The sequence below is a fragment of the Python bivittatus genome, unplaced genomic scaffold (genome assembly GCF_059951505.1).
Source record: "Python bivittatus isolate LINGU-HERP-01145 unplaced genomic scaffold, Pbiv_v1 ctg000260_np1212, whole genome shotgun sequence".
In the NCBI taxonomy this organism is placed as follows: domain Eukaryota; kingdom Metazoa; phylum Chordata; class Lepidosauria; order Squamata; family Pythonidae; genus Python; species Python bivittatus.
The window spans coordinates 2,217,595-2,230,956 of record NW_028277055.1 but is presented as its reverse complement, the minus strand read 5'-3'; the positions used below and the strand labels follow the sequence as shown (position 1 = coordinate 2,230,956).

The window sequence follows — 13,362 nt, the reverse complement described above, 5'->3', positions numbered from 1 at the left end:
ATGGTTCAGGATACATGAATGCAGCCAGGTTTCTCCAAGCTGGAGAAGCCGTCATGAATACAGCCGCATCATCCTCAGCACAGCCAAACTGCCATAACAACCCCGTCCCTTCATAAATGAAATTTAGGAAATGAATTCTGAAAATTCTGAAATGGAATTTATGACATTTATGAAATGACATTTAGGACATGACATGAATTCTGAAATTTATGGAATGCACTTTATGAACTGAATTCTGAATTTATGAACTGAATCCTGAAATGTATGAAACGAAATTTATGAAATGAAAGGTAGGGACTGAATTCTGAAATTCAAGCGATGAAATTTACGAAATTCCAAGATCTATGAAATGAACCCTGACATGTATGAAACGAAAGGTAGGAAACGAACCCTGAAACTCATGCGATGAAATTTGTGCAATGAATTCTGAAGCTTACGAAGAAGCTTGCTTTGCCCAGGCAAGACCTCGAAACTACAACTCCCAGAGTTCTTCGGGGGAAGGCGGGGTCCTGTCCGCACCCCCGCCTCCAGCCCCAAAGGGCGGGGCCACACCCGGCGGCCCTGTCGCGTGACGCCCTCTCCCCTCCCCCCCGCGCGGCGGCGAGGCGCCTGATTCCCGAGGATGGAGCGGGGCGGGCGGACGCTGCTCTTCGCGCTGCTGCTGCTGCTGCTGGGCGGACTCCGCCGGCCGAGCTCTGGGGACGCCGCGGGGCCGGTGCCGCTGGTCATCTGGCACGGCATGGGTGAGCCGGGTTGCCCTGGGGAGGCGGGAGGGGCCGCGGGAGCTCGTCCTCCAGCTGCAGCCGCTCAGGAGCCGGCTCAGCTGCCTGGTTTCGACGCTGCTCCCGCCTCCCATCCAGCCCTCCTGGCTGGGGATGATGGGGCTTGTGCTCGAACGCTGCTCCGCTGGTCCGGGTCCGGGAAGCCTCGTTTGGTTAGCCCTTTTTTGTACGCGCGAGCCTTTGTCTGCCGCCTCGTCCCCGGATCCCAGGCGGCTTACAGTAACCGAACGGGATGCAGTAAAGCAGCTTTAAGGCAGAAAATCAGCCAGTAGAAACCAGTAAATCCTGCCAGTCGAGCTGCTTATGAAGACTGGTGCTGCGGTCGGGCAGATCTGAATGCTTTTCTAAAGAGGAGGCACATCTGACTTGGGGGGCAGCAGTTGCCAGAGAGGGGCCCCTACGGAGAATTTTCCTTCTTCCCCTTCTCCGTCCTTGCTGATCTCTTTCAGGGGGTGCCCCGTATCCTCTTCTACTAGACTGTGGGGCAGGCAGGTCCTACACGTAGTCCCCGAAGTGTGTGGTAACCACTTTGGGCATGGTCTGCAGAGACCCACCCAGCCTCACGGGTTTCCTGGACGGGGCACTGGTGCATAATCAATCGAAGGTCAGTCGGTTGCCCTCACCCCAGCTTCCCTCGTGAGGTTTTGTTTGGGGGATAAAATTGGGGGTGACTTTTACATCAGCTCCCTCAACTTTTAGGGAAAAAAGATAGGGTAAGAAGTCTTGGCAACTGTCGCAACAGTTGGTAAAGTTAACTGTTACTGTTGCACCCATTTTACATATTGGGATCCTGTTAGGGGCACACATACCATGATGACAGTTTAATCACGGCCTGTTTCCTGTTTTTTCACATGCTTGGCAGCAGAAGAATGGTGGAAGGCTTTTATTTGTGGTCAGTTAGTTGCTCACTGATAGGAAATTAATTGTGGCTACAATCCTATACGTATTTATCTGGAATTAACATAAATGCCTTTGAGTTCAGTGGAATTTCTGAGCTGATATGAATAGGGCTGCTCTGCCGGTTTCATCTGGCAAACATCTGCTTCATGCAAAATATTGGTGGTCTACACTTGATAGATTCAAATCCACCCAGATCAGAATCGAATACTAGCTCTGTTATGAAAGTAATTTACTTGCAATGGTCTCATGTTCCTATTTGGAGGCTGGGGGGTGAAAGCACCTGATGTAGAAATTGGTTAGCTGGTATTACAAAAATGAAAGCAGAATTGACTGGAATAAGTTCCTGTTTCTAAAAGAGTTTCCTGTTTTTCTCCTAGAGAAAACTCAGCCTAGAGTTTTCACAGCAGAAGAGTTGCTTCCTTTATCTTTGTGGGTGGATGGAGATGGGTGCTGGAGTGTTAATGATCTGCAGACTAGTGGGTTAGCCTTTCCTTTTAGCAGACTTGAGGGAGTGCCTGTCTCAGGCAGAATGAGTGTGCTCCAGGTCCCGTCGTCGAAAAGTTGTCATCTTAGGGGACCGAGGAAGCGTGCCTTCTTTTCACAGCCCCTGCCCTCTGGAACAGCATCCCACCCCGGAGATTTGCATGGCTCCCACTCTCCTTGCTTCTCCGAAGTCTCTTAAGACCTGGGGTTAGTGGGTTTGTGGAGCCCCGTTGAGATTTCTTACATGTTGGGGAGTGTGGTTGTGGTCCAAGCAGCCATGTGGCTAGCACTGAAGATTTTACCTAGCCGGGCGACGAAACATTTGCAAGAAAACAACCAAGCTCAGAGAACCACCAAGGACTCCACAGTCATGTGGCTTTTAGTGGTGTAGTTAACATAAGTATTGGTCTCACAGTACGCTGCCCAGAGTCTTCTTGGACTTGGGTGGTCTTAACAAATCCAATAAGTAATAAATAATTACTGGTACCTACAGCGTTCTGATTGCAAAATTTAACTGCATCTCAGCAGGTTACTAACCTGCAGGAAATGGATCCAAGTCACTTTCACCAAGCAGAATGCATACATATCGTTGCTAGGTTTGTGGTCCTTAAGAATAAATAATAGCATAAAGCCTTTTATGAGTGTGTGTTATTGTTGGATGTGGCCGTTCTAGAGCATTGGATGACGCTTTCACTGCAAGACGGTACTTAATCCATCTTCCTTGCTGCTCTCGTTCTGCAGAAAGATATACCGACACCGGTGAAGCTTTGAGTCATTCTCTTGTGGATTGAGTTCTTTATTACCACTTTTTAACCCAAAGTCTACATTAGAAGGGAATAAATGTTTAACATGGAATTCCCATTGCAACCTGATGTATTTTTATACAATTTTACTCAATCAGACTTCCCTTCAAGGTAGACAGAACTAGCCTTGTATATGCAAATTGAGGCAAGGGTTTCATATCCCTTTTATTGAGAAAGATGTCTGATTCCTGCCTTGGAAGAATAGTTAAGCAGATGGGGAGAGTATGCTTTGATCTCCAGAATAACTTCGTTTTTGAAAAGTAAATCTGATGTAGAATTTACTTCTAATTGGTGGATATTCCTGGACTATGATTGATACCAGTGTGTCTCAACCTTAGCAACTTTAAGCTGTGTGGACTTCAACTCCACAACATGGCTGGCTGGGGAATTCTGGGAGTTGAAGTCCACACAGCTTAAAGTTGCTAAGGTTGAGACACACTGATGAATACATTTGGGTTTTACTATGTAGAGAACATGTATCAATTTTATGGAAATGTATGGAAAATGTCTAGTATTAATTTAATTCATTATAGTTTATAGTTAGTGATTTATAGCAGGAATGGTTAACTTAAAGTTTAATAGGGATTTTCAGTTTTTTCTTCAAGAGGTAACGTACTTTATAATTTTATAATTCATTCATTATATACTGGAAAATGATCGTTCTTATGACGTTTCAGATCCCTTATTTACTTATCCATACTTCATTAGTTCTACTCTGCCCTTTGTTTTTTTACATGTCTTTTATTTCTTCTTGTTTATGTTCTTGCTTCGAAATGTTGAATAAAAATAATAATTTTTAAAAGTCCCAAAGGAGAACTTAGTCCCAGCCTGTGGCCTCTATTATTAAATCAAATTTGTTTCCCCAAATTCTTCGTTGCTATTCAGCTGTTCATGCTTTTTAAGTATTCCGGAAGTTCCCCAGCCAGTTTGAAATAAAGTTCAATTTCTTTGCTTTAGATTAATGTCTTGCCTTGTAGTAACTAAAATGTTTTTGGCCACACAGGACTGGATTTCAGAGTTCTAGCTCTTTTGGAAACATAGCACTTCCAGCTGTCCCACCCTTGTAATATTTTTCGAAATAATAAAAATTAAAACTTCAGTCCCGTTTTCCTTTCCGTAAGAATCTTTTTATGATCTGGAAGGGACAAGGAACTCACAGTTAAAATTCAGGGTGGGGAGAGGCTTGTCCAAAGACCAGGCCATTTTGTGAAATTAGTTTTTATTTAAAAAGATCTAAAATGGACAGAAATGTAGCAACGTGGATTTGGGAGAGACAGGTATCATGAAGGATAGATCAAATTTAGTTATATATAGTTTTTGAAGGTACAGTACTTCAGAAGCTCATCCTTTGTTTTCACAGTCTCTTGTTTTATAAGGTGGATTTTATTGAGAATAAATGCTTGTAAGGCATTTAAAAATACAGGTAGCAAGAAACCTAGCTAAGTTTAGTCAACTTATTCAGAACTGGCCAGGTGACACTTGAACCATCTGACTGGATTGCACAAGAATCAGTGAACTGGAGTGTAACTGGGTTTCAAAGCTCAGCTAAAGCAGTTTTTCCTAACCAGACATGGTGGGATTAGACCACAGTTTTATGCAACGTTCTAGTATTCTTGTATATATCCGTATTCTAAAACACAGCCCTGTTTTCTTTTTTCTTTTAATTTGGGCATTTGCTGATTGTTTGATTTAATGCTGTTAATATATTTATAGCTATAAATAGTTAAGGGACCTAGACAAACAGCCATTCTGATTTTCTAAACTTCTCCCTTTGCTTTTTTGCATTATAGGAGATAGTTGTTGCAACCCCTTAAGCATGGGTTACATTAAAAAAATTGTGGAAGAGAAAATCCCGGGAATTTATGTGCTGTCTCTGAAGATAGGCAGCAGTTTAATTGAGGTGAGTCCGTTCATACGATGCATGCTTTCAGCATACAGACATGTGAATTGGATGTTTTCCCAATTCTTTTCTAAAAGGGAGAGTCAGAACTGTGGATACAGAGTGACTGTAGGGTGCTGAAACAGCCTGTTTTGTACTTGAGGTGGGGTATTTTGAATTCACCCTCTAGTTGAATGGGTGGACCAGCTGGCTGCATCGTCCCAAGAGGGGGAAGTAGCCATAAACAAAGAACCTCCAAGGTTGAGAATGTGAGAATAGCCCTGCTAATTCAGGCCGAGACCCATCTAGCCCTTTCTTACAAGGTGGCCCACCAGATGTATTTAGGAAGCTGACCAATATGAGACTAAAGCAGCCCTCTTCTCCCACGGTTGCTCCCATGCACCTGGTATGTAGAGGCAGAGAGACCTTGTACCTGGAGACTACACCTTGTCACCAAGGCTAGTAGCCCTTGATAGGCCTGTTCTGTAGGAATCTGTCTAATTGGAGGACCAGATCATGCCTTTCTGAATGGGCTTCCTTCCCTATTTGTAAAGCCAACCCTTTGAAGCACCCACAACTGGCTAGTTCCTCTTCATCAACCTTTCATTTTTCCCTAGGACATGGAGAACAGCTACTTCATGAATGTCAATAATCAAGTCAAGGATGTGTGTGACCAGCTTTCTAAAGATTCAAAGCTTCAAGGTGGCTACAATGCCATGGGCTTTTCGCAGGGAGGGCAGTTCTTGTGAGTATTTCAGATGAGAGGTGACGGAAGTCCCTGGAATGAAGTAGGTGAATGGGCCCCATGCATTAGTGGTAGAACCCAGGGTTGCATGCCTGAGGATCTCAGATTCAGTCCTTGATGTCTCCCATTAAAAGAGTAGCAGATGATGGACAGATCTCTTGAAGAGCCATCACAACTCAGAGTAGATCAGTTTGGGGCACATTGAAAGCAGAGCACAATCCAATGTGAGGTGGTTTCCCATGTTTCTGTGATTTTGTTGCAGCACAACAGAAAACTTCAGCTTTCTCAGGTGTACCTATCTGTTTTAAATTGACCAGTCTACTCATTACCCCAAACCACAATGTCACCTTTATTCGTTTGGGCTTAGTGTCCTATGTGATGATAGCCATGGTAGTTTATAAAGCAAGATTTATGGCTTTCTGGTTTCTGCTCATGCTGCCAATTCTGCCTTGTTTTACAAAACAGGGCTCCGTGAACCCAGCAGCAGTCTACACCACCCCACCTGGTGTTGTCTAGATATTCTGGAGTTTCAACTCCCATCCCTGTTCCAAGCCACCCAACCCCTATAATTAATACCATACGGGAAAGCTTAAAATTATAATCAGGTGGATTCCAGGTTCAGTTCTGTGGTAGAAGATGTATTTCTGGTGGTGATCTGTTTTTTCCCCTCCTTCTCAGGAGAGCAGTGGTGCAAAGATGTCCATCTCCACCTATGTTCAATCTGATTTCCATAGGAGGTCAACACCAAGGTAACCCTGTTTTTCAGAGAAGAGCATAATTTTAGGACATCATAAACACTGTCCTCACAACCAGGTGGAATTTAACCCTTTCCAGTTCTAGTAAACTTGTCTGCTGGTTATGTAGGATCCAAGATGAACCTGCATGCTGGGATTGTTTCTGGAACAATGTTTAGTGTTCTGGTTGACTTTGCTCCATTAATGGCACAGACAGTTTCTGTCTGTTGCAAGGGGAGAAACTTCTTTTGAGTCTGGGGCTGCAGTAACATCAAAGAAGGGGAAGAGCCAAAATTTTTTAACACAATTGTTGCTTGATGTTGAGGTTTTGGGAGGATTTAAGAGGGGGAAAGGGAGTGTTGCCGCTCACAATCTTGTGCTGTCACTCTCGCTCTTAAAACTACCTATAGACAAGGCCAGTCCCTCCAAATCTAATGAAAATTGTGCTGTTGAAAATGGGCCATTTGTCACTGAATTTCAGCACATGATCTCGGGGTCTTTGGGGGCTGTGTGCTGCTCAGAGGTTTCCTACTCCTGATATACTACCAGAAAACACCCAATCTCAGCATCCCAGTCTTATAGCAGGGTTTTTCCAGCTCTTGAAGGCTGTGGAACTTGTTATAAAAAGAACAGTCCAGAATTTCTGATCAAGAGGCAAAGGTCTGGTGATAGAACATTGGCTGTGTTTGTGTGATTTTTCTTCCCTCTTAGTCTCTCGTGAAACCCTATCACGTTCTTGTGGAACTCAGTTTGAGAAATTGCTCCAATTTGTGTTCAACTTGAAGCACAGGTTTACCAGGATGGGTCCTGAGATCTTTGCCTAAACTTGCTGTCTCTGATTTAAAACTCAGTCTGCTGGGTTTTAATTTCTCAATATTACCTTCAGCTTCTTGGCTAATACAAAATCTGATTTCACTCTTTTAACTATAAACATGTTTTAAAAAATTAAAAATCCCAAATACTTGTTGGGATCTTGTCTGATAAAGAATTGCTAAAGAATACATACTTTGAATTCATTCCTTTACAGCAGTGTTGTCCAAACTTGGCCACTTTAAGATGAGTGGACTTCAACTCCCAGAATTCCCCAGCCAGCATGGCTGGCTGGGGAATCCTGGGAGTTGAAGTCCACTCATCTTAAAGTGGCCAAGTTTGGACAACACTGCTTTACAGCAAGAATTTAATTTTTTTCCCATCTATGTAAAATAGTTCTATTTCCAAGCTCCTGTTTGTTTAGAACAGAATCAGGCAACATATGACTCTGAATTTACTGTTTTATTAACACCCCCCCTCCGATTATACTGCTGATATTTGGTGGCAAACCAATGATGAAATCATTGGAGCACAATCTTCTGCTGAATCTCAATAGGAAGGAATAGAAATATTTGTTGGGCAAAGCATTGGATAGATATTACATACCTGGAAAATTGGGGGCTCTCCCAACCCATTCCTTGCTAACCTTGCCTCAACTGTTCTACTGCTGGGGTGGGATATCGAAAAAATGCACCTCCCTGATGCCAGGGAGATGTCCATACTGTATCAAATCACCTTCACCCTTATTTGGAGACTTTAGATATCCTGCAAATAATAAAGATTTCTGTTTAAAATTGTCATCACAAAGATGCCTTAGAATGAAACATCCTTCCCGATTTCATAGAGTGATCCCCCAGGAGACTTCATTTGTTTATTTACAATACTTCTAGACTGCCAACTCTAAGAGATTCATGGTGGTTTAAGAGCCTGAAAAATATTAAAAACATCTCCCCCCCCGCCCCCCAAATCACACCAATCCTGGCATTAAGGGATCTCACCATAATTCATGAATTTGAGATGGGCAGCCATATGAATTGAAACATAAAGAAAGCATACATAAGTCATGCTGCAAAACAGCTGTCTTGACTGCCCTCTGAAACAGCGAAGAAGGGCACCATCTGGATCTCTGGAGGCAAAGTGATCCATGAAAGGGGGGGGCATAACATGAGAAACAACCATGTTCTTTCCTCCTCCCTGATTTTTTTTGGCAAGGACGGTTTAACGTGCCTTTCTGGGATTAAATGCACCAGATGAATTGGTTCTCCCTGCCAAGTGCCGAGCCTGAAAAGCCTTTATAGGTTAAAACCAGCCTCATGAATTACACTTGAAAGCCTACGGGCAACCAGTACAGTGGTGGAGTCCTTGGTATTCTCTGAGCTTGATTGTTTTCTTGCAGATGTCTCATTATCCAACTAGGTAAGATCTTCAGATGTTACCTAGTCGAGTAATGAAACGTCTGCAAGAAAACAACCAAACTCAGAGAACCCCAAGGACTCCCCAGTTCAGCCCTGAGCTGCAGATGTCCTCTTCTATTGGAACCAGTACAGTGCTGATGGTACTGGTGTTATAGGAGCCTGGTGGCTCTCACTGACCAGTAACCAGGCTGCTGTGTTCTGTACCAACTGCAGCTTCCAGGGAGCGCTTCAGTAAAGCACAAAGTCAGTTCCCCAATTCACTTCCATTTAGGCACCTCCCGATTCCAGACTGACTTTGGGCAGCTCACCATAAAACAAGACAAAGTAAAAAATACCAAAACAAAGAAAAGGCAAAAACAAACAAGATGGTGAATCCGGCCAACAACGCCCACACACACATCATATCCAAGAGCGCTCCTCACCCCCACCTCAGGCCAAGGCCTGGGAGAACAGCCAGCTCTTCAAGGCTTTCCGGAACGCCCACAAAGTGCTGAGGGTGTAGGTGACTTGCTAGGAAGATAACTTTTCCTTCATCTCCACCGTTCAACTTTTCAGCTGTGGATGTCCCCGGAAATGTGCATTAATGTCAGCTAGTGGCCCCTCAAACTTCTTCTGGGCCTGCTTGACAAGCTAGGGCCACGTGCAGATTCGAAACGTCTCTCTTCCTGCTGCAGGGGTGTTCGGGTTCCCGCACTGCCCTGGGGAGAGCTCACGTATCTGCGACTGGTTAAGAAAAATGCTAGACATTGCTTACACAAAGGCGATTCAGCAGCGGTGAGTTTGGTCTTCCCACAGACAAATAAATAAATAAATACATTGGGGTAGACGTGCCTGGGTGGGATGGGGACAGCTCCAGAGTTCTTTACGATTTGGGGTTTGCACTGTTCTGTCTTTGGCACAGCCTGGTCCAGGCCCAGTACTGGCATGATCCAGTGAATGAGGAGGAATACCGCAGAAGCAGTCTTTTCTTGGCTGACATCAACCAGGAGCGGGTAAGCCAATCCAGACCCTCTGACAAATGCAAAACGCAGCTAGCCTACACGGATTCACACCTTGCATTGAGTTACAGTGCTTCTGTTCTGGGAAACCAGCCGCTGGGTTTTTTCAAATTGTAAATGAGCAAACCATAGCTTAGCAGAAGAGCAAACGCAGGCACTCTAAACCGGTGTTTCTGAACCTTGGCAACTTTAAGATATGTGGACTTCAACTCCCAGAATTCCCCATGCTCCCAAAATGCTCCATGCCGGCTAGGGAATTCTGGGAAGTGAAGTCCATGTATCGTGAAGTTGCCAAGGTTGAAAAACACTGCTCTGAACTATGGGACGCCTGCATGAAAAAGTGCGGGGTTGGAAGTATTTGAAAGAAAATTCAAGTAGCAGAAACAGAATTAAGCATATACTTTAATCCTAGGGCATATGTAGATGCAATGTAGAGCAGCTTTAAAGAAACTAAACGTGTGGGTGTGGTCAGTGTCTTAGGAAATCCCCATCCCCATATTGTATTCTAATAACAATATAATATAACAACTTTCTATTGTGTTTTTTTTTTTTTTGTAGTAGAAGCCATTCTGGAAACTTTGAAGAGTGGAATATAAAATACCTAAATCCACCCTTACATATATACCTATGCCCGTTATTAAACAATAACAATAGCAGCACGATACTGCTGTGGTGTAAAATTGGGATGTCTCAGTCTAGGGCTTGATTGTTTTTTGCCTGACACAGTTCTGGAATTTCTCCTTCTCTGCCAATCTTGGTCTCCCTGCTGCTGCCTTTTCCAGGTCATCAATGAGACTTACAAGAAAAACTTGATGACTCTGAAAAAATTTGTGATGGTGCAGTTCCTCAATGACACGATGGTGGACCCTCCTGTCTCTGAGGTGAGATGCAGTGCTAAAAAAGGTGTGCATGTCTAAAAACCAAAATGGGATAGAGCCTTTGTGTGCAACAGTGAAGACTAAGGGTAGGTTTTGCTCCCCTCCCCCCCAAAAGGCACCATTTTTGAGCATGGTATCCTCAGAAATGGCATTCTGGCAAGTCTCCCTTTTGGGTGGGGTGGATTTATCCCTTTTCTCCCTGTCCCACTTTTGAGAATCCATCTCCAATCACTAGAAGTCCTCATTAGGATAAGAAAAACAGGGTTGGCCCTTAGCAGTTTCCAGGAATTGATCACCGCAACAGACACTTTTATGTATTGCCTTCTTGTTCTTTCCTTCCAAGTGGTTTGGTTACTACCGGAGCGGCCAGACCAAGGAGATCATTCCTCTTCAAGAGACCACACTGTACACAGAGGTAAGAGCTGCTGTCTTTCCTATGAAGAATTGAAAACTCAATTTAGCTTGAAGTGTCCCATCTGACATTGCAGCCAGAATTATGCTAGAGAACATAATTTTTCTGTTCAGAACATTATTTAAAAACAAAGCAAGGAGGTCTATATAAATATTACTTTGGGAATTGCTCCCAGAATTGGAAACCATTGGGTTTGGCAGAAAGACCTCTACAGTTTTGTTCACCCAACAAGGTTAACCAGGTCAGTTAAGGACTTTGTGGCTATATCAGTGTGCTAAACATAGGTATTTTTAACTTTGGTTTGGGTTGGCTAAGTGTGTTATCCAATGGCCCATTTGGTTAGTTAATGGTTCAATTCAGCCCTAAAAAGAGGGGTTAGTAGGGTTTAGTTCAGTAACTAGTGGAGCCCAGCTGGTGCCACCAGAGAAAAATCAGTATTTGCAATGGTGCGAAGTAAGTTCTTACTTTTAAAATAGGATCAGGGAAGTTGAACAGATCTTGGGAGCATCAGCTTTGGAAAAAGGCGGAGATAAAGAGATATTTGAACGTGGGTCTCCCCATACTTAGCCCTCTTGAGAAATCTGTAATGCTGGGAAAAGTGGAAGGAAAGAAAAAAGGATGACCAGCAGCAAGGTAGATGGACTCAGTTCCAGTGGAGATGAATGCACCATTGGAAGTGCTGAAAGACTAGGTTAGAGACAGATTGTCACGGAGAAGGTCTGTGTGGTTGCTGAGGGTTGACAGAGACTTGATGGCACAGTCGATCAGTGCAAATATGCAGCTCCTTTGAGAAGTCCATAATGCTGGGAAAGGTGTGAGGAAAGATGACCAGCAATAGGGTGGGTGGATTTTAGTGGTGATGAGTATATCATTGGAAGACCTGAAGAACCAAGTTGGGGACAGATTGTCCTGGATAAGATCTGTGTGGTTGCAAAGAGTTGACACTGCCTTGGTGGCACATAACCAGTCTCCCCAGTTTCCAGTTCTGACCATTGTACAGCAGATTTCTCCAATAGGGTATCCTCCTATTTACTTATAGATAAAAACTCCTCCTGGTAAAGCTTGATTCTCAATCTCTGCATGGACATGTCCTTGTGGTTGTCCTGGCATCAAAGGCTTTGCTAGTGCCTTCTTTCAATTTTTTTCTACTTCCCAGTCTACATTATAGCTCTGGGATGTCCTTATAGTCCCCCATTTAAGTAGTAATGAAGCCTGACATGGCTTAGGTTTTTAAGGTTGGCTAGATGCTGCCACCTGCCAAGCCCCTCAAGCTGTTATTGGATGAAGCCCCAGAAAGCATGGACAGTGGCTGTCCTGCATGATCTCCTTTCCTATGGATTGCTCAATTAAATTAACTCAGAAGTCCTAGTTGCCCCCTAATTACAGCAGAATGTGGTTGACTAGGCTGTGGTGTGAACGTAGCCATCGTCTTTGTTGAGTTTCAAGACTAAAAGTTCCTTGGTTTAACTGGCGTGTTCCCTTTCTCAGGATCGTTTGGGCCTGAAGGAAATGGACCAAGCAGGGAAGCTGGTGTTCCTTGGGGCAGAAGGAGACCATCTCCACTTTTCCAAAGAGTGGTTCTTCAAGAACATAGTGCCATTTCTACAATGATGCTGGTGACAACAGCCAGGCTGTTCTTTTGTAGAGTCTGGTTGCTGGAGATGATTTTCATGGCAAGCTGGGATATGCTCCCTAAAGAGCTATCTTGAAGACAGACTGTTTCCACTAACCTGCTAGGCTACTTTTCCATTTCAAGATTAACAATTTAATCACATTCGACTGCAAGTACTTTACCTGTTCAAAAATCAATCCAGCCTTGTCTCTAGGACCTGCCTGCTGCAGGCGTTAAACAGCTGTCATTTGATAGTATGGCGCTTTTATGCTGTTAGGAGCCAGTCACCCGAGTTTGGGGAGGATGCAATTGAAAGGATTCACAATTCTTAAAATTCCTACTTCAGTGTGTGATACAAGTCCTGTTCGGCAGGGAGGGAGACCACTTCTGTGATTTTGTTGAGGTGCCAATCTAAAGAAACCCAAAGGCACTGCAACTGCTGTTGTGTAATTGCCCTGAACGGAGATGTTTAACGCAGCCCTTCAGCATGAGAGGTCTGAGCAGGGCTGCATTCAGAATGAGGTGTGGAGGGGCCAGGTGTTTCCATAACTGAGACCTTTCTGTGACAACTGTGAGCTTTCATGGAGGAAGGCAGGGCTGTCAATGCTGGGAGGAGCTCAAATAGAAAAGCCATTGATTAGATCTCCGAAAAGTGAGGGCAGGAGATTTAAACTACAGTAATTTAGGGAAGAGAATGCTGTTATGATGAAATCATGTGAATTCATGCTTTCTTTGGGTTACAAGAGGATGAGTATTTTGCAACTTGACACAGTCCAATAAACCAGTTTTAATTTAAATCGTGTCGTGACAGCTTTAGGGCTGGAGTGGCTTACAGACACATCCTCTGCATGCGCTATTTGATTGGACAGTCGTACTTTCTGCAATTCCACAGAGCATTACGCCATAAGCTA

At 44.0% G+C, this 13,362-nt stretch overlaps 1 protein-coding gene across 1 annotated transcript; it reads left to right on the top strand.

The window, feature by feature from the left end:
- Positions 1-580: 580 nt before the first annotated feature.
- PPT1 (palmitoyl-protein thioesterase 1) lies at positions 581-13,248 on the top strand. The gene is made up of 9 exons (XM_007430502.3): positions 581-743; positions 4,759-4,868; positions 5,465-5,592; positions 6,271-6,341; positions 9,226-9,325; positions 9,453-9,543; positions 10,332-10,430; positions 10,771-10,842; positions 12,328-13,248. The coding sequence occupies exons 1-9, from the start codon at positions 623-625 to the stop codon at positions 12,448-12,450; spliced, it is 915 nt and encodes a 304-aa protein (XP_007430564.2). The 5' UTR covers positions 581-622; the 3' UTR covers positions 12,451-13,248.
- The last annotated feature ends 114 nt before the right edge of the window (positions 13,249-13,362 follow it).

Bases quoted from the DNA above. Each gene is read 5' to 3' on its own strand.
- PPT1 (XM_007430502.3), top strand. From the start codon at position 623: ATGGAGCGGGGCGGGCGGACGCTGCTCTTCGCGCTGCTGCTGCTGCTG. The intron at 744-4,758 runs GTGAGCCGGGTT...TTTGCATTATAG, and splicing joins GGTCATCTGGCACGGCATGG to GAGATAGTTGTTGCAACCCC. The intron at 10,843-12,327 runs GTAAGAGCTGCT...TCCCTTTCTCAG, and splicing joins AGACCACACTGTACACAGAG to GATCGTTTGGGCCTGAAGGA.